The sequence below is a fragment of the Paraphaeosphaeria sporulosa genome (genome assembly GCF_001642045.1).
Source record: "Paraphaeosphaeria sporulosa strain AP3s5-JAC2a unplaced genomic scaffold CC84scaffold_12, whole genome shotgun sequence".
Lineage (NCBI taxonomy): Eukaryota > Fungi > Ascomycota > Dothideomycetes > Pleosporales > Didymosphaeriaceae > Paraphaeosphaeria > Paraphaeosphaeria sporulosa.
In genome coordinates this window covers 49,420-70,025 of record NW_017253371.1, presented here as the reverse complement: position 1 = coordinate 70,025, position 20,606 = coordinate 49,420, and the positions used below count along the sequence as shown (strand labels likewise).

Genomic DNA, 20,606 nt, shown 5'->3' with positions numbered 1-20,606 from the left:
TTGTGGCGTCAACTTGCGCGGGCAGCTTGGGCAAACACAACTTTTTCTTCAGCATTAGCAAGTACTCCCGCAAGCTTCGCTGCGAGAAGTCAGCATGGTGCTCCAAGCCATCAAGTACTCCAGGGGCCAGCTGGAAATCCTCGACCAGTTGAAGCTTCCCCATGCTGAAGAATATGATCATATCTACTCAAGCACCGACGCGTGGCATGCGATCAAGGAGATGCGAACGCGAGGCGCCCCAGCCATTGCCATTGTAGCGGCATTGGCACTGGCCGTCGAGCTGACGAATATGAAGCTACCTTCCATCGCCGAAGAAGTCAAGGTCTTCATCATCGAGAAGCTGGACTACCTCGTCACGAGCAGACCCACCGCTGTAAATTTGGCAGATGCGGCGCGCAAGCTGAAGAAGGCGACTGAAGAATCTGCTACCAGGGAAGGAGCCACTGGCGATTCAGTACGAGAAGCCTACGTGTCGGCATCAGAGCAGATGTTGATCGATGATGTGAGCGACAACGAAAACATTGGACGTCATGGCGCAGACTGGATAGTGAAGCACACGATAGCTGCAAAAAAGGGTCCAGTGAGCATGTTGACTCACTGCAACACCGGGTAAGCCATCTGCTGTGTTCTCGTGGTCATCGCTGATCAAACAGTTCTCTTGCCACGGCTGGATACGGCACTGCTCTCGGGGTCATCCGGTCTTTACACGCTCAGGGCAACTTGAAGCATGCTTTTTGCTCTGAGACCAGGCCTTACAATCAAGGGTCCCGTCTGACAGCATTCGAACTTGTGCACGACAAGATACCAGCCACACTGGTAACGGACTCAATGGCAGCAGCTTTACTTCGCCTAAGGGGACCGAGCGAGAACATCGCTGGCATTGTTGTTGGTGCAGACAGGGTCGCTGCGAATGGCGATACCGCAAACAAAATTGGGACCTATTCACTGGCCATCCTCGCAAAGCACCATGGCGTGAAGTTCCTAGTTGCTGCGCCGCGGACTACCATCGACCTCGATACCAAGTCTGGCGCTGATATTGTCATCGAAGAGAGACCAGGCAAGGAGGTGACGCTCGTGAAAGGACCCAGGCACGACGGCGTGAATCTGGACCTCGGGGTCGTCGAAACAGTCAGCATTGCTGCGAACGGAATCGGAGTCTGGAACCCAGCCTTCGACGTGACGCCGGCCGAGTTGATTGATGGGATCATCACGGAAGTGGGAGTAGTGGAGAAGGACAGCAAAGGCGTGTTCCATTTGGACAAGGTATTTGAAGTGGCAGGTTCAACGATCAAGCCTTCGAGCGTGGGAGAAATATAGACGATATAGCTCCATCACGCCGCCCGAACTCGGGGGTGCCAGCTAGGAAGAGATCAGGGCGCAAGCCTTCGTGTACCTCTAGACTACATTCTCAAATTGCACAGCGGAGGAAACATCCTTTGAGTCTTTGGCGCCCTGTCGCCATCTGTAGCATGGGCATCGTACCTAGACATATATCGTCCGTAGCGTAGAGCGTCACGCTGCTGGTCTGCGCTCGTCGTTCGTGGACGGGTCAGTGGCCGACGACTTGGGCCGCGACGCGAGGGCTCTCTCGTCCTCCTCGGCCTTGGCGAGCATTTCCTCGATCTTCTTTTCCAGCGCATCTAGGTGGTTCTCCATGGCAGTGGCTGCGCCTTCCCCGCGGGCGAGCTCCTTGAAGGCCTGGGCTTGTCAACGGGCGCCTGAGACGAGTGCGCGGAGGCAGACCTGCGCAAAATCCGGCTCGACGTGGCCGCCGGTGTCGCCGTTGCGTTCGCCAGACATGTTGGGTTGGGGGCAGGTCAAGGTCAAGGATGTGGGCGAGCGGCGGGCTGCGCGTCCCGGAGCGCTGAGGCAAGCTCGAGCCAATGGAGAGATGACGAAGCTCTAGCGCGAAGCGTCACGAAGCACGGCACAGAGGGCGCGACCTGTCCCCTTGCACCCCCAACTGCTCCAGTGCCCCCTCGACCTCCGCTCTCTACCAAGCCCGCATACTTCGAACCCCCCCATGCGAGGCGCCCACTGAGCTCCATCGCCGCGCTCGCTCCTTCGCCATGTTCTCCGGGTCCAACTCGTACTTAGGGGGTGGGAACAGCGCCCGACCTGGCCAGCAGCCGCAGTATGGCCAGCAGCAGTCGTTCCAGCAGCCCGGCGGATTCCCGGGCGCCCTGGGGCCTCAACCGACTGGATTCGCGGGCGGCCCGCTGCAGCAGCAGTTCACGGGCTATCCTGGCCAGCCGCAGGGCTTCCAGCAGCAGCAACCGCAGCAACCGCAATTCACGGGCTATCCAGGGCAGCAGGCACAGCAATTCCAGCAAGCCCCGCAGCAGCAGCCCTTCCAGACCGGCGCGCCGCCTGCACAGCAAGCTGCCCCGCCCCAGCCGCAGCGACCGCAGCCCACGGGCATGACCTCGTCGCAGATGGCCGATTCCTTTCGAGGCACGGCCTCAGCACAGCAGGCCCCGCCTCCGGTCCCCGCCAAGACGAGCAAGATCCCGAACATCAGACTGTCCTTCATAACGGCGCAGGACCAGGCAAAGTTCGAGCAGCTGTTCAAGTCCGCCGTGGGCACCGCGCAAGCTCTGTCGGGAGACCAGGCCCGCGATCTGCTGATGCGGTCCAAGCTTCCAGGAGACGCCCTTTCGCATATCTGGTAGGCTGTGAGACTGCCATGGAGTGGGTTGATGCTAAACATGGACAGGACGCTCTCCGATACCACCAAATCGGGCCAGCTTCTCTTCCCCGAATTCGCTCTCGCTATGTACTTGTGTAACTTGAAGTTGACAGGCAAAGATCTCCCCAACTCGCTCCCGGAACGCGTCAAGAACGAGGTGTCGAGCATGGTAGACATAATCTCGTTTGGTGTGGTGGACGAACGCCCTGGCCGCTCGACCCCTGCGAGCAACGCGCCCAAGTTCGACGAGCCGCTGAACCAGAGCTCCCAAAATGTGCCCACGATCCAGCAGCCACAACCGCAACAATCCAACAGCCAGCTGCTGACTTCGCTTGCGTCTCAGCCGACCGGATTTGGTGGACTTCAGGGAGGATTACAGGCACAGGCGACAGGCTTTGGCCAGAACCTTGGTGGTGGATACACAGGCCCTCGTCCACCCATGCCTCCAATGCCTACTGGTTTTGGCGGAGGGCTGAACCCGCAGCCCACGGGCTTAGCCCCTCAGCCTACGGGTTTTGCTCCGTTGAATGCTCAGCCTACAGGAGCTCCAGGCCAGTGGGGCCTAGTCAACAACCCTACTACAGGCTTGCCCAACATTGAAGCTCTCGCTCAAAGGATGATGCCGCAGACCGGCCGCGAAGCGAGCGGCAATTACACTACCACTGGTCTGAGTGGCAATGCGACTATTCCGTGGGCTATCACCAAGGGTGAGAAGAAACTCTATGATGATACTTTCAAGGCTTGGGATGGCCTCAGCAAGGGCTACATCAGTGGCGAGCAGGCACTCGAGATTTTTGGTCAAAGCGGACTTGCCAAACCCGACCTGGAACGCATTTGGACGCTCGCTGATTCCGCCGACCGCGGTCGCCTGAACCTTGATGAGTTCGCTGTTGCCATGCATCTAATATACCGCAAACTGAACGGATATCCCGTACCCAACCGCCTGCCCCCAGAGCTAATTCCACCCTCAACTCGTAACATTAATGCTTCCATTGGAGCTATGAAGTCACTGCTCTCTCGTGACGCGGAAGAGAGGAAGAACACTGGCGCATTTCTGCAGCCCCAAAAGACTGGTGTCAGCTATCTCAAATCTCACTCCTTCCAGGCTGGAAGCCCAGCTACTGGTGGCCGCAAGGACGCCACCGTCTTTCGTAATAACGATGACAACATGGGATATCGCTCCAGTGCACGACACCGTGTCGGTGCTGGTGGCCGCTCTCCTTCCCCGGCCACACCAACCTCACCCGGTTCAGAGCGTTCCGACCAAGAATATTCCCTTGATCAGCTCAGGAAGCTAGTGAGAGAAAAACAAATACTGTTAGATGCGGTCGACATCCGGGACGAGAATGCAGCTGACGAGGACGATGCACTTGACCGTCGGGATCGACGAGAAGCAGATGACCTGTATCGTCGCATTCGCAGAGTCCAGGAAGATATCGACGCGCATCCACAGGCCGCCTTGAGAGGAAACGACTCCGATGCTGAGCGCCGTGCTCTCAAGCGTCAGCTTCAGAACTTGACTGATCGCTTACCCGAGCTTGCTTCCAACGTGCGTCGGACGGAGCGAGAAATTGCTGATGCCCAGTTGGAGCTGTTTAGGCTCAAGGATGCCAAAGCCCACCCTGGCTCTGCATCATCTATTGTGGGCACTGGCCCAGGCGGTTCGATCACTGAATCAGATCGGCTGAAGGCTCGTGCCAAAGCTATGATGCAAGCGCGTTCTGCTGCTCTCACCGGCAAGCCTGTGCCGACTACTGGGGACGATACAGGTGCGGCTGCCGAACGCTTGGAGAAGGAGAGCTCCCGAATTCGATCTGAGCGCGAAAACAACGAGCGAATGATCCGCGATGTAGAGGACAGCGTCAGTGAATACACCAAAGGCTTGGAAGCCAGTCTCAAGGAGGGCGGGCACGACAATACTAGCGAACATGAACGTCGCCGTTGGGAAGATGCGTTGGGTGTGGAGGATGAGGTCAAGGACTTTATTTTTGATCTCCAGCGAAGCAGCCGTTCAGCTCGTGTCAGGAAAGAGGATACATCTCGTCACCAGACAACCTCACGTGGCGAAGAGAACAGGGAGCTTACATCTTCATCTCGCTACGAAAGCCCAGCACGCAGTGCTGAACCGCCTCCTCGGCCATCTTCGACTACGTCCGGTACCGGTTCGTACTCATCCTATAAGACGCCAGAAGAGCGTGCGGCTTTCATCAAACAACAAGCGGAGGCGCGCATGGCGGAAAGATTGGCTGCTCTTGGCCTGCGCCCGCCAGTAAAGGGTGGAGAAAACGCACAGCAACGCCAAGAGCGGGAGAAGCAAGAAATGGAAGAGAAACGCCGAAAAGCCGAAGAAGAGGATGCGAAGCGAGAAGAGGAACGTCAGAGACGTCTGCAAGAGGAGTCTATTGCGCCGCCAGTTGGAGCGAAGACTGCCGGCAAGAAACCCCCGCCACCGCCTGCGTCAAGGAAACAAAAGCTTGACCAGACTGAAGCCGAGGGAAAGAGAGCTGACCATGACATGGCCGAAAGGGCTCTACGTGAACAACAGCAGGCTGAAGAAGCTGAGCGCAAACGCATGGAGTATGTGCTTCCCCTCTGTATCTGATTAAGCATGCTAATTTCTCATAGGGATGAGGAGCGGCGGCAAGAGAAAGAGTTGGCCCAACAGGAAGAGGAGGCTGAAGCCAGACTACGTGCGATGCAAGAACAGGTCGAGCAGGGCAAGCTCAAGAAAGCAGAGCAGAAGAAGCAGAAGGAGGCGGCTAAACGCGAAGCCAAGGAAAAGGAATCACAACTTGCTGCGCAGCGTCGCAAGCTAGATGAGATCCGCGAACGCGAACGCCAATTGCAACTACAACTGCAGAGCCTCGATGACGAGGAATCTTCGTCGGATGACGAAGGCCCTCAAAACATTACACCCAACGACACTACGCCGACCGCCAGCCAGGAACTACATCGCGATGCTGCTTCACAGTCAGCACCACCACCAGCTCCCCCGATGCCACAGATAGTCCCCCCGGTGCCGCAGCAAATGGGTACCCCGCCCTCGTCTGTGGCCAGCCCCCCAACGTCTTCACTGACAAGCCCCCACCCTGCGCACGGAGAAAGCGAGACAAAGAATCCCTTCTTGAAAAAGATGCAGCTGTCCAACCAAGATACTCACGCCTCGACACCTCCACCCCTTCCCAGCAACACTAGCGAAGTGTCTACAAACCCGTTCCATCGTTTGACGCAGGAGAATGCTAATAAAGCGGCTTTTAGCGAGCCGGCTGCTCCCACACGCACTCGCGGTCGCCAAGAAGAGGATGATTGGTCGGTCGTCGACTCTGATGATTCCTCTGACGATGAAGACGAAGCTCCGCAAGGGGGTGCGAAGCAGCTGGCTTCGTTGCTGTTTGGTACTATGGCCCCTCCACGCCCACTCTCCTCGATGGACAACAAGAGTGATCGTGCAGAAAGTCCGGCAGTTACTTCGCCTGCCGCTATCCCGCCACCTCCGCCCATGCCAACCGGAGGGGCTCCACCACCACCACCTGGACCGCCACCGCCCCCGGCCGGAGGACCACCTCCCCCTCCTGGCATGCCGCCGATGCGGCCTCCGGGCGGAGGGCTGGATAGGGGTGCCTTGCTAGGTCAAATCCAAGCGGGCAAGGGTCTGAGAAAGGTAGAGACGAAAGACAGGAGCCAGGCACCTACAGCTGGCCGAGTCTTGTAATGTTGGGTCTGAGTTGCGGTGGGGGATTGGTTGTACAGATACGTAGTCGCGCTGTGAATAGATTGGCTTGAATGCATGCACATTGCACGTGTTGCGGAAATTATTTGCACACCGCCGTTGTTCCCCATGAATCCTAATCCTTTGCTTCGCCCATTCACCACAGAGGGGATAGCTCAATTCAGATCACTGGGACTGTGTTCATGAGGCTAAATCCCATCGCCGGCCATCGAGAGTGTGAGACGTCGGGTGGGAGATAGTGGTTAATTATTTCGTATTCATGGTTCGGCGCAGAACGATTCGGTGGTCCGTGCAGAATGGACAACGGGCCTGCAGGCGCAAGTTGAACCTCACAATACCTTCATCCGTCCTCCCCACCTGTCTACACACGACCCTATTCCCTCGGTGCATATCTGCAGTCTAAGTGCCCCGTCATCGATCCAAATCTCGTATAGCCAGCATCCAGTATACCTTCAGGGAACGCGCCGATTCGACAACTTCATACACAGAAGCCCCAGCGAGTCGGATACTGTGCGCAAGAAACGAGACAACGTGAAAGAGAAGGGGACAAATCGCAAAGATGAACGCGCCCGATAGGTACGCTCATTTCGCTACTCATGTGCTTCCAGGTTCGGTGGTCGACGATGAGTGAGGCAAGTGCGGTCCGTGTACGGTCTCGAGTGTGCAGCGCCGTCTCCTGTACACGTACGAAGCCCTGGCAGCGTCAGTGACGATGGCGACCCCATTTTCAACCATGGTGCCGCGTCGCACGGGCAACAGGCAACGGCGGACCATTCTTGGTCCCTTCACTTGCCCGCGCGAAGCAGCAACGCAACGAGCATAAAGCCACCCCGCCTCACGCGCGGCCCGCTACAAGACCCGCGACCAGCAACATGGAGGGCTCTAAGATCCTACGCAATGCCAAACTCATCAAAGACAATTCGAACACCCAGAAGCGCCATTACGTTAGGCACAAGACACATGCTGAAGAAAATGTCCCTCTTAGGTTCGAGCTCTTCATCCTCGACGATGGCCAGCAGAAGATCGAAGTCCGTGAGGAAACCAGTATGTATCCTGCAACGCGCCTTCCGTGTGCTTCCGTCTTTCAGCGTACTCATCGTTTCCACAGAGGTGCCCAACACCACCGTCTTTACCTTCAACAAAGAAGACCACACGCTCGGCAACCTCATCTCTCAGCGCCTCCTCAAATACGACTACATCACCTTCTCCGCATACAAGGTTCCCCACCCGCTCTTCGCAACCTTCGAACTCCGCGTCACTACGGACGGCAGCATCACACCCAAGGACGCTGTCGTGCGTTGCTGCAAGGATGTCATTCAGGATCTGAGCAAGGTCTCGATGAGCTTCCAAGGCGAGTGGCTCAACCAGAAGATTATCGAGGAGGGCCAGCGAGACGCTGAGGTCAGGGACCAGGGTAATTACTAGACCGCTTTGGCGTGAAGCAAAGCGTATGCATCTTAGGCGTTTTGGGCGGGCGCATGCAAAATTCAAGGCGTACGGTTCTAGGTTGGCTTTGCTAGACCAAATGGTGATTGGCAGCCGGACCCGAGACACTGAGCCTCGGTCCTAACATGGTTTTTTGAGCCGGATACAGTTGTTGTACCTGCGCCAACCATGAGTACAACGGGGTGGGTATACCCAGCAGCTATTTCACGAGCAACATCCAGCTTCCTCTCGAGATTTTGAGTGCTTCTTTTTTTTTGTCATGCGTGGTCAGATGGTTTGAGAGCCAAATCAGCGCTGTATCTCAAGTTGGTCGAATGACAACGACACACTGAAATCTACTGGTGTGCAGGAGTTGGTTATGTTCCCGACCGCATTTTCACACGAAGGAGAGAGTAGTTTGCACAGTGCGGCGGTTCGATCACCAGCACTCCTATAGTTACTACTATATACATGTTAGAACCTTGCGGCACGACGTGGTATGCCGGACCGTCATGATACTTTACGGCTCGAAGCTGCTATGTTATTTGGCTTGGTGTGTAATTTTGTCAGTCGACTGTTGGTCGCAATCCTTTACACAGCCGGCCGTGACAAGCTCTTAGGGGATGTATACTCAAGCCGCCAATACGAGCGGAAACACTAGGATCACTTAGAGCGTCTGGCCCACAGCATCCGAGACATTTCACGTAAGGTGACAATCAGTAAGCACACGAAGGAAGCGCACGTCGATTATTGATCCTCGCCCCGTCTATATCCTATCTACGAGAGGAACCAAGCACCTCGTTCGCCTCCTCATTCCGCGCTGAATCCCAAGCACCGATTCATCTACGTATTCGCAATAAGCGGCGGAAAAAGAAACAGCACCAGGGTGACGACAACAGGCATGATGCTCGCCATGGTGTCCAAGGACTTCTCGAAGAGGTCGGCGTGATTCGGCCTAGGGAACAAATTCGTCAGCGGCTTGCAGGCGCAATCGTAAAACAGACATGACTCACTCCTTCAGGAAACGCCTCGTGGCCTGGAAGATGACGTATTCCTTGATGACGATGCACAGGACGAGCAGACCGGCCGAGGCGAGGTAGACCACAGGGACGACCTTGTACGGATTGTTGTACAGCGCGTCACTGATGCAGAAGTTGATGAAGCCGATGACGTTCCGGATGTGGCCCTTCTTGTAGATGGATTCTGGTATGGGCCCGTCGTCGTGGTAGATGCCGTGCTCAATCGCGTAGGCCTCCATGTCGGCGATGAGTTGCTGCCCTAGACATCGTTCAGGATGGCGATCGCCACGGAACGCGGTAGAACTTACGGAGCAGGCTGTAGAGCGGGCTGTTGACGAGCTTCTTCTGTTCTTCCGTGTAGAAGTCTTCGGCGGTCATGGGCATGTCGGAGGAGCGCGCGTCGGACATTGCGGAGCTGTGGGGATTTGCTATGGGAATTGGGTTGCGTTGTGGTGAGTATGGCGAGCCAGGCGGAGTCTCTGAGAAGAATCGAAGACAACGATGGCCCAGTGTCTACAAGATCGCGGAAGGTGAGTGTGCAGCAAGAGGGAAAGACTTGACGAAAAGGGAAGCAGCCACCGCCATACGAGCACTGTGACGCCGAATGTCGTTTGAAGGGACAAGTCATTTCCATATGGACTCTAAAGCTCTTATCAACGGCATTTCGTGCTGTTGGTCACAATCAATGAGGCAGCTTCCAAGGTTGCTCTCTGACCACGTGGTATGTTCCGGGCTTGCACGGCTTTCCGTTCTTCCTTTGCCGTCTGTTCTAGCAATACGGACAGCCACAACGTCCACTCCTGTTGACAGAAATGCAGAGGTATCATAACTATTCATCAAGTATCGAGTCTCGCTTCAGTGCTGCTTCACCGCTCCGCCCTGCCATCCCGATCGAGCAGCTCCCGCGCCGCTATTATCTCTGCCTCGTAGTACCCGCTCTGGCCTTGCTTGCTTGCGCTGTATTGCCGCACAATCTCACCGAGCTTGGCGGTAGCAATCTCTTCCAGCTTTTGCACGGACTGCGGCTTCGGCGGGGCAATGTCGTCCTCTTCAGCGTTTCGTTTTGAACCGGAGGACTCAGAGAGCAAAGGAAGCAGCTTCTGAGATACAAGCTTCAAGCCGTAGTAGCCACGAAGGTACGAGTCATTGAGCTCGACGGCGCGAGCGAAGTGTCGCAGAGCTAGGGTCAATGCAGGGACGGAAGTAGACGATGAGAGGTAGTGAAGCGTAGCGACTTGGGCGTGTGCCTGTGAATCATGTCAGTTGGCTCTTCGCATAAAGTCACGAAGACGCAGGCGTACACTCCAAGCATTGGGCATTATCAACAGGACTTCCTCCAGGCAGAAGATGGCCTGGCCCCATGCGCCAGTGCTCGCGTACAGCTCGCTCAACTCGGCCCAGGCCTCGGCATCGGTGGGGCTGTTCTCGACCAAGACTGTCAACGCCGTGATGGCATCTGCGGTCCGGCCCAGGCTCTTGAGCACGGCAATCCTCCTCTTCCTGACGCTCATGTTGGTGGGGTCGTCCTTAAGCACCTTCTCGTAGTCGTTGAAGACCTTTTCCAGGTCCTTGTCGTCCTTGGCCAGTGCCTCCTCGTACATGCCCTTCAGCGCAACCATGCGCTCGTTGTCGGCGCCGAAGCGCGTGGTCAAGCGGTCGAGGATCTGGCGGGCTGCGGCATCGTCGCCGGTGCGCAGCGCGGCCAGCAGCAGGTTCTCGTGTATGGCCCACGTCTCGGGCGTCTCGCGGCTGAAGAGGAGCGACAGCGGCCATGCCAGCGAGGACGTCGGCGCCGAGGACAGGACGAGGGGCGCCTTCTGGGAGAGCTGCAGGGCCGTCTGCGGGGGGATGCGCGAGGGCGGGGTCAGGAGGTTCGCGTGTGCCATGCTGGGGGACGTCGAGGCGGCTGCGAGGGGTCGGTGGCCGGTGCTGGGGAGCGACGTCGCGGCGGCGTGGATTGCGGCGAGTGCACGCTAGAGCGCCGGGAGCTCGAGCGCGTGCAGGGGGCCGTGGGTGCAAGCTGTCGGCGAAAGTGCGGCCCCGAGCTGCTCGTCAGGCACGTCAACGGCGACGCTGCTGCACGCCTGCACGCTGCGTCTGCTGCCCACCGCGCAGAGCCTCCCCAAGAGCTCGCCGAGCCCCGCCCACCGCCTGCCGCCCGCCCACTGCCACTCCTCCCATGCCGGGCCATCGTCGCTAGCCATGCCTGCTGGCACACGACGCTCCCGCCCACGTACCCCTCCACGCCCGCCCAGAGTCCCCGACGCACAGCGGACGCGCGCCTCGGGAGCACTGCAAACATGTATGGCACGCGCCGCATTCCGCCGCACCATGGAGCGCGAGTTAAGCTGTGTCTAGGTTCGAAAAATCGCTGTACGACCTCATCCGAGGCCTGCGCAACCACAAGGGCACCGAGAAGGAGTATATCGACGAGTCGATTAAAGAATGTCGCAAGGAGATCCGCTCCACCGACATGGACCTCAAGTCCACCGCCCTCATGAAGCTCACCTACCTCGAGATGTTCGGCCACGATATGTCCTGGGCCTCCTTCAACGTCCTCGAAGTCATGTCCTCGCCCAAGTGGAGACACAAACGGACCGGCTACCTTGCCGCCGTGCAGAGCTACCGACGAGATACTGATGTGCTGTTGCTGGCAGAAAACCAGCTCAAGAAGGACATCTCGAGCCCCACCCCGCCCGTCATCTCCCTGCCCTTGGTGGCCATACCCCACGTTATCAACCCGAGCATGGCCAGCTCCGTTCTTTCTGACCTATTACCCCGCTTGACCCACTCGCATGCGTCAATAAGAAAGAAGACGGTTGTCACGCTGTATAGACTAGCTCTAGTGTACCCGGAAACACTGCGGCCTGCATGGCCCAAGATCAAGGAGAGGCTGCAGGATGACAGTGAAGATCCGACCGTTACAGCCGCCATTGTAAATGTAATATGCGAGCTGGGATGGCGGAGACCACAGGACTTTCTACCGCTCGCCCCGCGACTATTCGATTTGCTTGTCGGGGGCGGAAATAATTGGATGGCTATCAAGCTCATCAAGCTCGTGGGTCCACTGTTACCCACGTCGAGTATAGACCACTAACAGCAACAGTTTGCGACGCTCACTCCACTGGAACCAAGACTAATCAAGAAACTGCTACCTCCGCTCACCAAAATAATCCGAGAAACTCCCGCCATGTCCTTGCTCTACGAGTGCATTAGCGGCATTATCCAGGGAGGCATCCTTGAAGCCGTAGAGGGTACGACGGAAGGTGAGGAGGTTGCAAGACTGTGCGTTGGGAAGCTCAGAGGCATGATGGCCATTGAGGGTGATGCGAACTGTAAGCTGCATTCCGAATCAAGCACCTTTGGCCACTTCTCATGTTCCTACAGTAAAATATGTTGCGTTGTTAGCATTTGACAAGATCGTCCAATCACACCCGTATCTGGTATCGCAACAGCAGGATGTGATCCTCGAGTGCATCGACGACCCTGACATCTCAATAAGAATGCGCGCTTTGGACCTTGTAGTTGGCATGGTCAACAGCGACAACCTCACAGCCATCGTTGGACGTCTTATGCGACAACTTCGCAACGCTCCCATCGCAACGTCCGCCGACAATCCGGCAAACGATCGCGCCCGAGCAACCGGCGTCACCCCGTATGCAGAATCGGATGACTCGGACGCCGAAGAATCTCTGCGACAGCATGAACAACGGTCAGACCAACCCCCACCCCTTCCAGAGGATTATCGCGTAAACGTCATCCGAAGAATCTTGGACATGTGCTCGCGCGACACATACTCCAATATCACTGATTTCGAGTGGTACATTGATGTCCTCGTACAACTGGTCCGCGTATCGCCTGCTACAAGTTCTTCTGCCGTAGAAGAACAGGGAAATCTTGATCAAGCAGATGACATAGGTCGTGGTATCGGGCGTGAACTACAGAATGTAGCTATACGCGTCAAGAGCGTACGGCCAGAAGCAGTAGACGCAGCGCAGTCTCTAATATTTGTCGACCTTCGCGACCAAATGTTCCCATCTTCCGGCAATGGCGGACAAGGCGTACTTGAATACGCCGGCTGGCTAGTCGGAGAGTTTGCCTCGTATCTGACCAAGCCTGAGCCTGTCCTGTCGTCTCTTTTACATCCGACCTCATTGCAGCTTCCCTCGAAAACGCTTGCAGTCTACCTGCAAGCTTTTCCTAAAGTGTTCACTAGCCTAGCGAGCAACGAGCAGATATCATGGACTCCGGAACGAAAGACCTTGATGTCTCTCCTCATGGCTCGGATCATACATTTCCTAGAGCCGCTATCTACCCATCCGAATCTGGAGGTTCAAGAACGTGCAGTTGAATATCTCGAATTGATGCGCCTCGCGTCCGAGGCCGCTTCAGGGACGGAGACTGGCGTAGAGCACGGCGAATTCACCGAACCTCCTCTCCTGCTCACTCAGGCCATGCCTGCTCTGTTTTCAGGAGCCGAACTTAACCCCGTCGCCCCAGGCGCCCAGCGTAAAGTGCCCATGCCTGATGATCTAGACCTTGACACGCCGATCAACCCTAATCTGCAATACCTTTTATCACAAGCAGAACTAGAAGGCTTCGAAGCAGATGAAGACGATGTGTACGCGGCGTACACAGAGCCACCGGTATCATATACCGAAGCGCAAACCCCGGCGGCGATTTCTGCTTCGGAGCGTCTTGATGCAACACACAAGGAGCCAGCGTCCTACCAGAACGCCACTGAAGATGAATATTTGGATCCTGACATCATTGCTCGACGAAAGGCAGAGCGCAAAGAACGCTACAAGGACGACCCATTCTATATTGATCCTGAAGGCGACAGAGGCAGCGGGGCAGCTACCCCGCTTGGCAGGATCGTTCGAGAAAACAACACAGAGCTCGACATTGATTCAATACCCATCATGGATCTCGAGCTTGAGAAACGCGGACCCTCACCTGGCGGAGAAGACATTGCACGAGCGCGGAGTCCCCGTCGTGCGCCTCGTCGGGTTGAAATCATGGGCGATGAGACGCTCGGTTCCAGCGACGCGCCTTCTGATGCATCTCGGGAAGATGTCATTTCCCCGCGCTTTGCATCAGCCCAAGCCAGGGGAAAGAAGAGTCTTTTGGAAGTGGACTCTTCCGGGCTCGGGTCACTATCTTTGGATGACGATGATAGCCCTGGCAGAAAGCTCACGCGCTACGAGCTGGAGCGCAAGGAGCAGGAGGAAGCCGAAATGAAACGAGCGCTTGCAGAGGTGGAACGCCTGAGGCTGGAGATGCAACGTGCCAGTGAACGATTAGAGGTCAAGGGAGAGACGGTAGTGAAGAAGAAAAAGAAGAAGGTTAGGAAGGCTGAGGTGGAAGGTGCATTGACGCAAGAGTATGCCGGCGATGCTGGGGGAGCCAACGGAGACGGAGAGGGTGAAGTTGCCCCGGTCAAGAAGAAGAAAAAGAAGGTCAAGACCGAAGGCGGCGATGTTGCGGAGGAAGGCAAAGAGGCTGAAGGCGTCGTGAAAAAGAAGAAAAAGAAGCGGAGAGTGGTCAGTATCGATGAAGGGGCGGCACCAGTAGACGCTGAGGAGTAGCAGACAACATGTGTCGAAGATTAGCACCCAAAAAAAACATCGAGAGCACCAAACTGTGCTAGAGCGGAGCTGTTCACAGTTTCTCGTCTGCGCCAGAATTTGAACTGAGTGTGTTGCATTCGGTGTCGGCCGCCGTGCTACGCACACGTGAAGAAGTCCAAGTAGGCGGCGACAGGTAGCTGTCACGCGCATATGCTAATCCCACGCTATGAACGCCGTTGTCCCTAGAGCTTTGATATCGAAAGTAAACGCCCCTCCAACCAATTGCCTGCACCTGGTCTAGATCGTGCTGCTTCTGCCAGGGATCGTGAGTGCTCAGCCACCAGGCCAGTCGCCTGGTCATGCGCAGTCGCTCGCTCGGTCTCTTTAGAAGAACAGCTTGAGAAGCTCGAAGATGGCACCGCCGGCCAGCACGAAGCCCAGGACGACTGTCGACACGTTAGCCCTCTGCCCGTACTCCTCGTACTACCTCTGTGCCGGTCGAACTGCGTGCCCACGGCATCTTTCTCTCCTGTAGATTGGCTGCGTCGTTCGGCTTCATGCCAGGGGAGCCGGGGCGACCGCGGGAGACGTACTTATCCATCCTTTGCTAATGGGCGACTTGTAGTCCTGCTTGGTGCGCTTGACCCGCTCCTCCACGGGCTTGCCCATCTTGCCCTCCTCGCGACGTGCGTAGCGCGCGTTGGCGGCGCGCTGTTGGGGTGTTTGGGCCTGCAGACAGTCCGTCAGTTCTCGTTGCTCAACGGGCCCGTGGGGCGGAGCGCAAGGGAGTGTACCATTGCGGGCGTGGTGGTCGAGTATCGTGCACACGGAGTCGCTGTCGGGGTGGGAGCAGCGCTGGCAGAGAGGGGTGGAAAGGGCGGTCGGGGTCGTCTGCTCAGGTCGCGTGTGTGGGCGTAGCGGCCGAGTTAAGAAGGGCCGTGGTGATGCAAGGTGTCTCTACCGGAAATATGCGCACGGGCCAGTTGCGGAGTGCAGCTCGGGGGTTTGCCGTTTGCCGACTGCGTTTCGTTTCGCCGCGCTGGCGGGAGCTGCGACCATCGACTCGACGTACTTTTGCGCGTCCTGAAGGGAAAAGGCGAAACGCTCTAGGTCGATTGACGGTTTGTGAACCACGTTGAAGCTTCGACCCCAAGCAAGACAATTACATTTCCCATCTGGCGCCGTCGCGAGGACGGATAGCTGCGGACAGGCAGTGCGTGAAGCTTTGATACACAGCCTGGAAGGCAGAGCATCAAGCAACGCAGGGCGACTAGAGCGCTATTCACTGAAGCATAAGGGGCTCGAGACAGAAGACGCATACCCTTCCCCTCTCACCTACGTCAGTCCACTACTACCGTTCGAAGCATTCCACGACGACACCGCTGACCCCACCTCAGCCAGCATCCTGCCTCCAACATGAACGCATCTCGCCTCTTCCGACCATCGCCGCGGATAGCTCAACGCTTCCGTGTTGCAAGGCATGCATACTCGACCAGGCCCACAGACCCCGCACCACCGCGTCCCCACCCGCCAACACAACCCTCGAGCTCGACCCAAGCGCCTCCACCTCCCAAGAAAGACCCCTCCCGCGTTGGAACCTTCTACCGCAACAACACATATCCCGTCCTCAAGGCCTTCCTCCTCGCTCTCTTCACATACCAGCTCGCCTACTACGTATGGCTGAAGCTTGAAGTCGTGGAGGAGAAGAGCGAGCAGCAAGGCACCATCCAGGGATTGGAGGAAGAAGTCAAGCGGGCCGTTGCCCAGCAGAAGAGGAAGGCGTCCGATGTAGCGGCAAAGGTGGCCGGCAGTGGGGATGAGCTCCCGGAAGAGAAGAAGAGGAAAGGGTGGCTATGGTGAAGGGCGATGGAGAGAGGGCGTTGCAAAGGCGTGTGATTCGATTGTAGGACTGATGATTGTACACTATGCATGCGTTTGCAATTTACTGACCCTAAATTCCCGTGTCTGTACTGACGCCAGCGCGAAACGCGTCTTGGGATTCTCACGAGAATCTTCCTACACATGACCTTTCAACAGAAATTGATTAGCGATGACATTCATAAAGAGTAACCGTGATCCAGCTCGCACAGCCGAAGAGTACACGGCTGAGGAGGATTCACGGACGGTACAGCAGTATCTTGTTCGCAGTGTACAAACGTACATCATCGAGAGAAATGTGACCGTGGTTTCCCATCGCCTGACTGCACGGAATCTCGAGGAAGTCAACACCACTGACTATATGTCCAAGACTTAAAACGGGCACACCTTGTACGAGCACAAAACGTCAAAAGCATGCACATCAAGCCAAACCTGAACGTGTGTCCGGTCTTTCACACGCTGGAGAGCCAGCGAGTAAACATGTGACGGGGACGCATACCGCGGTAGTCGAATAGAACTTGAGGTCTCCGGAGCCAACGCGTCTGAGGCCAAGCTCAGTACCGCACCGCACTCTCATCCACACAGTTAGCAAAACATGGGGACCCGAGCTGTTCGTGCAACACGTTCACAGTCACTCTGAACCACAAGTCACAAAGCCCCGTTGCAGCAAGTGACCTCATCAAAGCGGAGATCAGATCCAGTACGTCGTATTACCCGACCGAAGTCAAGTGTATTATAATTACGAGGGTATTACTTACGAACCCAACTCCATTCCCTACCCAACTCCATTCTCTACCATCCCAACCAGCGTCCACCATGAACCATCCAATGCATAAGCTTACAAATCCCACGAACCGACCTTCATTACATCGCTACAGGGTCGTCGCATTTTCCATCCCACATCCAATATGCAATCTTCAAGCCGTTTACACGGGGCGGACGTGGGCCCCTTCGAACCCCGCAATCTGACCCGTCAGATAAATCTTCGGCGAAGTCGGCTTCAGTCAGGTATAACGACCTGCTGAACAGTCTTGTCGAACTTGAAGCGGATCGAGGTAGCCATGGCACAGGCCACAGCGCGTGCCTGTCCTGCACGAGAACGATGAGCCCGTTCCTTTTCGCCCGCCCAGAAACCAAGAGAATAGGTAAAAGAAACGACGATTGTGAACGCTCCATGTTGATAGATAAACTCCTGAAATGCCCATAACATGATACAGTGAAGCAAGAAGACCATCGCAAATGCCAAGAAATGCAAGACCGAATGACGCTCGAGATCAAATGGCGAAAGCAAGCTAAAGCCCGTCCATCCCACGGACAAGCTCGTGCAACGAATCATCAGCGCCTCCTCTTGCACCGCCGCCCATATTGAACTTGCTCTTCCTAGCAGCCATCTTACCCCAGCCATCATCGTCGTCTTCTTGTACAATGGGGGATTTGTTCTTGAGGATGCCCTTGACCATCACAGGATTCTGACCTACGCCAGCAGACGCTTGCAGGGTCATTGATGAACTGGACTTTGCGTCCGAGTGAGTCGCTACGGGACGATACCGTGCTGAGAGTCCGATGTTCGACCGTTCCGAGGGCGCTATCGATGGCGTGTAGCCATTAAGTTGCGGTGGTGGTGCCATGGAGCCGCCGATGGGTGTCGAAAAGGGCCGCGGGGGCTGCTGTGTCTGTTGGTTGCCAATTGGCATTATGGACATCGGGCGCTGGGCGGAAGGTACGTTCAGAAGGCTAGGTGCGGCCATCGACATGCGCGGGTCATGTGGCGGCGGTATCATTTGCTGGTTAGGGAACGCCATGGACATGCGTGGATCTGCCACGTTGCTCGGGAATGCCATCGACATGCGCGGATCTTGCGCCTGCTGCATCTGCATCTGTTGGATTTGCATTTGCTGCGCTGCAAGCATTTGTTGCATCTGCTGGAAGTGCTGCATCTGCATCATGTCATTCTGTTGCATGGGGTACGCCATCTGACCACCCATCATAGGCATTCCCATAGGCGAGTTCATCATGTTCATGTTCATATTCATGCCCATGCCCATTCCCGCTCCCATCCCTTGCATCCCAGGCATCATAGACATTCGAGTGCCGGGTCCGGACTGTACTGGTGGGTTCATCTGCGCTCCAAGCATTCCGGTGAAAGGCCCTTCGTGCGGCTTCTTGGTAGATGCACCTCCCATATACTTTTGCTTCGTCATATCGCGCATGTGAATCTGCTCGACTAGCGACGGCTGGGATAGCTGTGGCTCGGGATAACCCATCATAGGCATATTCATATGCGCGTTACTGACAGAGTCACCTGCGATCGAAGCAGGTCCCCGATTACCGAAACCCATGGACTCTCGGTTTGTTGGTCGGACCAACCCTCCTCCGATGAACGACGCGTGCGGATCATCCGGCAAATTGCGTGCGAAAACAGGACGAAACATGGATGCGCGATTATCACCCGGTCCAGCAGACGCTGGTCGGTCGGGGAAATAGGACGGAATGGCGTTGGATGGTTGGGTGGGGGCTTTGTTGTGGTTCTTGCTGGGGAACCCGTGCTGCGCGAGTATGCCTAGTGGAACGTCTTCGTCCTCCCACTCCTCTGCTTGTAACGATGTTTCGGATGGGAACCCCATAGAAAAAGGTTCACTGACGCTATCGGGACGGTTGAGATTTCCTGGCGCAGTGGTTGTTCGACGCATGTGATCCCGTGCCAGATCCATCTGCTGTTTCTTACGACGAGCTATCGCTTCTTGTGCCGCCCTCTCTTGCGCCTCCTCTTCGTCCTCGTAGTCTTCCTCGTCCGAGCTCTCATCGCTTGGTTGTGCCATTGCTCTTTGTTGCTGTGCACGGAACTCGGCTTGGGTAAGGACGCGTCGACCAGAGTCGCTCGTGGGAGGCTGAGGTCGAGGCTCGTCTCTTGGAGCTAGTGCAGAAGGCTTGGCCATGGCCATGTGCTTTGGTTTGGGCGACGCGAAAATATCTTCATCTCCATCTTCAGATGAAGGTGAGGTCGCAGTGCGTAACGCAGCTTTTGGTGTGGTGATGTCGGAACCTGAGCGGGACGAGAGGGGTGTCTCAAGCGAAGGGGCTGACGAGGACGATTTCGAGGTAGGCTCCTGCTCGGGCGAGCTTTCGCGCTGTGATTTTTGCGACATGACGGGTTTACGGACAGTCGACGCGTCGTTGTCGATAAACTCGTTAGCGCCGTTCAGCTCGGGGCTGTAGGAGGCGACGGGCGCGTACTGGCCATATTTGTGAGCAGGAACGGGAGGCGGAGGAGAGTCATCCTCGGGCGAACGTGGAGATGACATAAGATTGTCAGCGGAGTTGCGGGAATCCCATGATTTGAGTGGAGGTTCGACGTCCAGCTTGCGGTCGATTTTAATTGGCTCCGCGTGGAATGTTCGTTTACCCATCAGAAGGGAACGGCCAGGGGATTCGGCGGCATGTTCGGGGGACGGCTTCCGGTCGATCCCACTGAAAAGGTCGTCAAAGCTGGTCGAACCGAAGTTCATGTCAGCGTCGAGGGTCGGCGGCTTTGCGGTACTGGCATAGCTGGACGACGTCATGGCGCGAACACGCCCGAAACCACCTACCGGCGATGTAGGCTCGCCATAACCTCCATATTCTGATTGAGGTACCGCTGGTAGCTGCTTCTTGTACGTGTTGGCAGACAGGCCGCTTTGCGAGCTGCTGTGCTGTGACATGTGGGGTCTGGGGATGGCAAAGATGTTGTCGTTTGGATCTGTGTCTGCAGAAGAGGGAAGCGTGGAAGTCGAGCCGTATTGGCCGTTGTTGTAGGGGCGCGAGGACTGGGTCCCACTGCTCGATTTGCTATCCCTGAGCATGCTTGTTAGCTTCGGAGCTGTATTTGGCCGAGGGTCGAAACATACCGCTTCGAAGACCCTGGTGAGTCTTCGTCAAAGGAGCGATTCCGCGCCTTGTTACCAGCGCTGAAGCTGCTAAACGGCCTAAATTTGGAGGCGGATTTTTCCTGTGCTCGGCGCTTCTCCTCCGTCTTCCGGGCCTCTGCCTCGCTTGTGGTCATTAAACGAAACCCACCTCCACTGCCCGAGGGCGACTCGGCCCCAGACGCAGCATCGGGAGCAGGCAATGGCTTTGCGTCCTCCATGATGTTGCCCTGGGACTTGCGGCGGCCCGCGAAGCCGAGCAGACCTGCCTTGACCATGATGGGAGACCGGAGATAGCTGTTCTATCCCCGAGGGCAGCGTGGTGGTTGTCAAACGAGGGGCCAATGCATGCGCGGGTGGAGGTACAGATCGGAGAGGCTGCCGTTTGGTAGG

General features: G+C 56.6%; 10 protein-coding genes across 10 annotated transcripts; 5 read left to right on the top strand and 5 right to left on the bottom strand.

Annotated features, from left to right (window-relative positions):
- Positions 1-94: 94 nt before the first annotated feature.
- On the top strand, positions 95-1,317 carry CC84DRAFT_1190415 (Methylthioribose-1-phosphate isomerase; the record flags this gene model as incomplete). The annotated part of the gene is made up of 2 exons (XM_018181114.1): positions 95-609; positions 654-1,317. 2 exons carry the CDS (start codon positions 95-97, stop codon positions 1,315-1,317), a joined length of 1,179 nt encoding a protein of 392 aa, XP_018030658.1.
- Positions 1,318-1,414: 97 nt separating this feature from the next.
- Positions 1,415-2,249, bottom strand: CC84DRAFT_292194 (uncharacterized protein). Its single transcript, XM_018185765.1, has 2 exons — positions 1,744-2,249; positions 1,415-1,698 (listed from the first exon to the last, which is right to left on the bottom strand). The coding sequence occupies exons 1-2, from the start codon at positions 1,798-1,800 to the stop codon at positions 1,513-1,515; spliced, it is 243 nt and encodes an 80-aa protein (XP_018030657.1). The 5' UTR covers positions 1,801-2,249; the 3' UTR covers positions 1,415-1,512.
- On the top strand, positions 2,070-6,401 carry CC84DRAFT_1102159 (uncharacterized protein; the record flags this gene model as incomplete). The annotated part of the gene is made up of 3 exons (XM_018174950.1): positions 2,070-2,668; positions 2,717-5,266; positions 5,315-6,401. 3 exons carry the CDS (start codon positions 2,070-2,072, stop codon positions 6,399-6,401), a joined length of 4,236 nt encoding a protein of 1,411 aa, XP_018030656.1.
- Positions 6,402-7,291: 890 nt separating this feature from the next.
- CC84DRAFT_1102352 (RBP11-like subunits of RNA polymerase) lies at positions 7,292-7,844 on the top strand (the record flags this gene model as incomplete). Its single annotated transcript, XM_018174960.1, has 2 exons — positions 7,292-7,463; positions 7,528-7,844. The coding sequence occupies 2 exons, from the start codon at positions 7,292-7,294 to the stop codon at positions 7,842-7,844; spliced, it is 489 nt and encodes a 162-aa protein (XP_018030655.1).
- Positions 7,845-8,687: 843 nt separating this feature from the next.
- CC84DRAFT_1221817 (uncharacterized protein) lies at positions 8,688-9,271 on the bottom strand (the record flags this gene model as incomplete). Its single annotated transcript, XM_018183307.1, has 3 exons — positions 8,688-8,799; positions 8,858-9,122; positions 9,172-9,271. The coding sequence occupies 3 exons, from the start codon at positions 9,269-9,271 to the stop codon at positions 8,688-8,690; spliced, it is 477 nt and encodes a 158-aa protein (XP_018030654.1).
- A 458-nt stretch (positions 9,272-9,729) lies between these two features.
- On the bottom strand, positions 9,730-10,749 carry CC84DRAFT_1102108 (TPR-like protein; the record flags this gene model as incomplete). The annotated part of the gene is made up of 2 exons (XM_018174946.1): positions 9,730-10,110; positions 10,165-10,749. The coding sequence occupies 2 exons, from the start codon at positions 10,747-10,749 to the stop codon at positions 9,730-9,732; spliced, it is 966 nt and encodes a 321-aa protein (XP_018030653.1).
- A 587-nt stretch (positions 10,750-11,336) lies between these two features.
- CC84DRAFT_1221815 (Adaptor protein complex AP-3 delta subunit) lies at positions 11,337-14,451 on the top strand (the record flags this gene model as incomplete). Its single annotated transcript, XM_018183306.1, has 3 exons — positions 11,337-11,921; positions 11,970-12,198; positions 12,251-14,451. 3 exons carry the CDS (start codon positions 11,337-11,339, stop codon positions 14,449-14,451), a joined length of 3,015 nt encoding a protein of 1,004 aa, XP_018030652.1.
- Positions 14,452-14,453: 2 nt separating this feature from the next.
- On the bottom strand, positions 14,454-15,342 carry CC84DRAFT_1168403 (uncharacterized protein). The gene is made up of 3 exons (XM_018179390.1): positions 15,228-15,342; positions 15,027-15,162; positions 14,454-14,879 (listed from the first exon to the last, which is right to left on the bottom strand). The coding sequence occupies exons 1-3, from the start codon at positions 15,228-15,230 to the stop codon at positions 14,818-14,820; spliced, it is 201 nt and encodes a 66-aa protein (XP_018030651.1). The 5' UTR covers positions 15,231-15,342; the 3' UTR covers positions 14,454-14,817.
- A 158-nt stretch (positions 15,343-15,500) lies between these two features.
- Positions 15,501-16,433, top strand: CC84DRAFT_1168402 (uncharacterized protein). The gene is made up of 2 exons (XM_018179389.1): positions 15,501-15,772; positions 15,831-16,433. The coding sequence occupies exon 2, from the start codon at positions 15,850-15,852 to the stop codon at positions 16,291-16,293; it is 444 nt and encodes a 147-aa protein (XP_018030650.1). The 5' UTR covers positions 15,501-15,772; positions 15,831-15,849; the 3' UTR covers positions 16,294-16,433.
- Positions 16,434-17,603: 1,170 nt separating this feature from the next.
- Positions 17,604-20,491, bottom strand: CC84DRAFT_1180329 (uncharacterized protein; the record flags this gene model as incomplete). The annotated part of the gene is made up of 2 exons (XM_018180467.1): positions 17,604-20,142; positions 20,196-20,491. 2 exons carry the CDS (start codon positions 20,489-20,491, stop codon positions 17,604-17,606), a joined length of 2,835 nt encoding a protein of 944 aa, XP_018030649.1.
- Between the last annotated feature and the right edge of the window lie 115 nt (positions 20,492-20,606).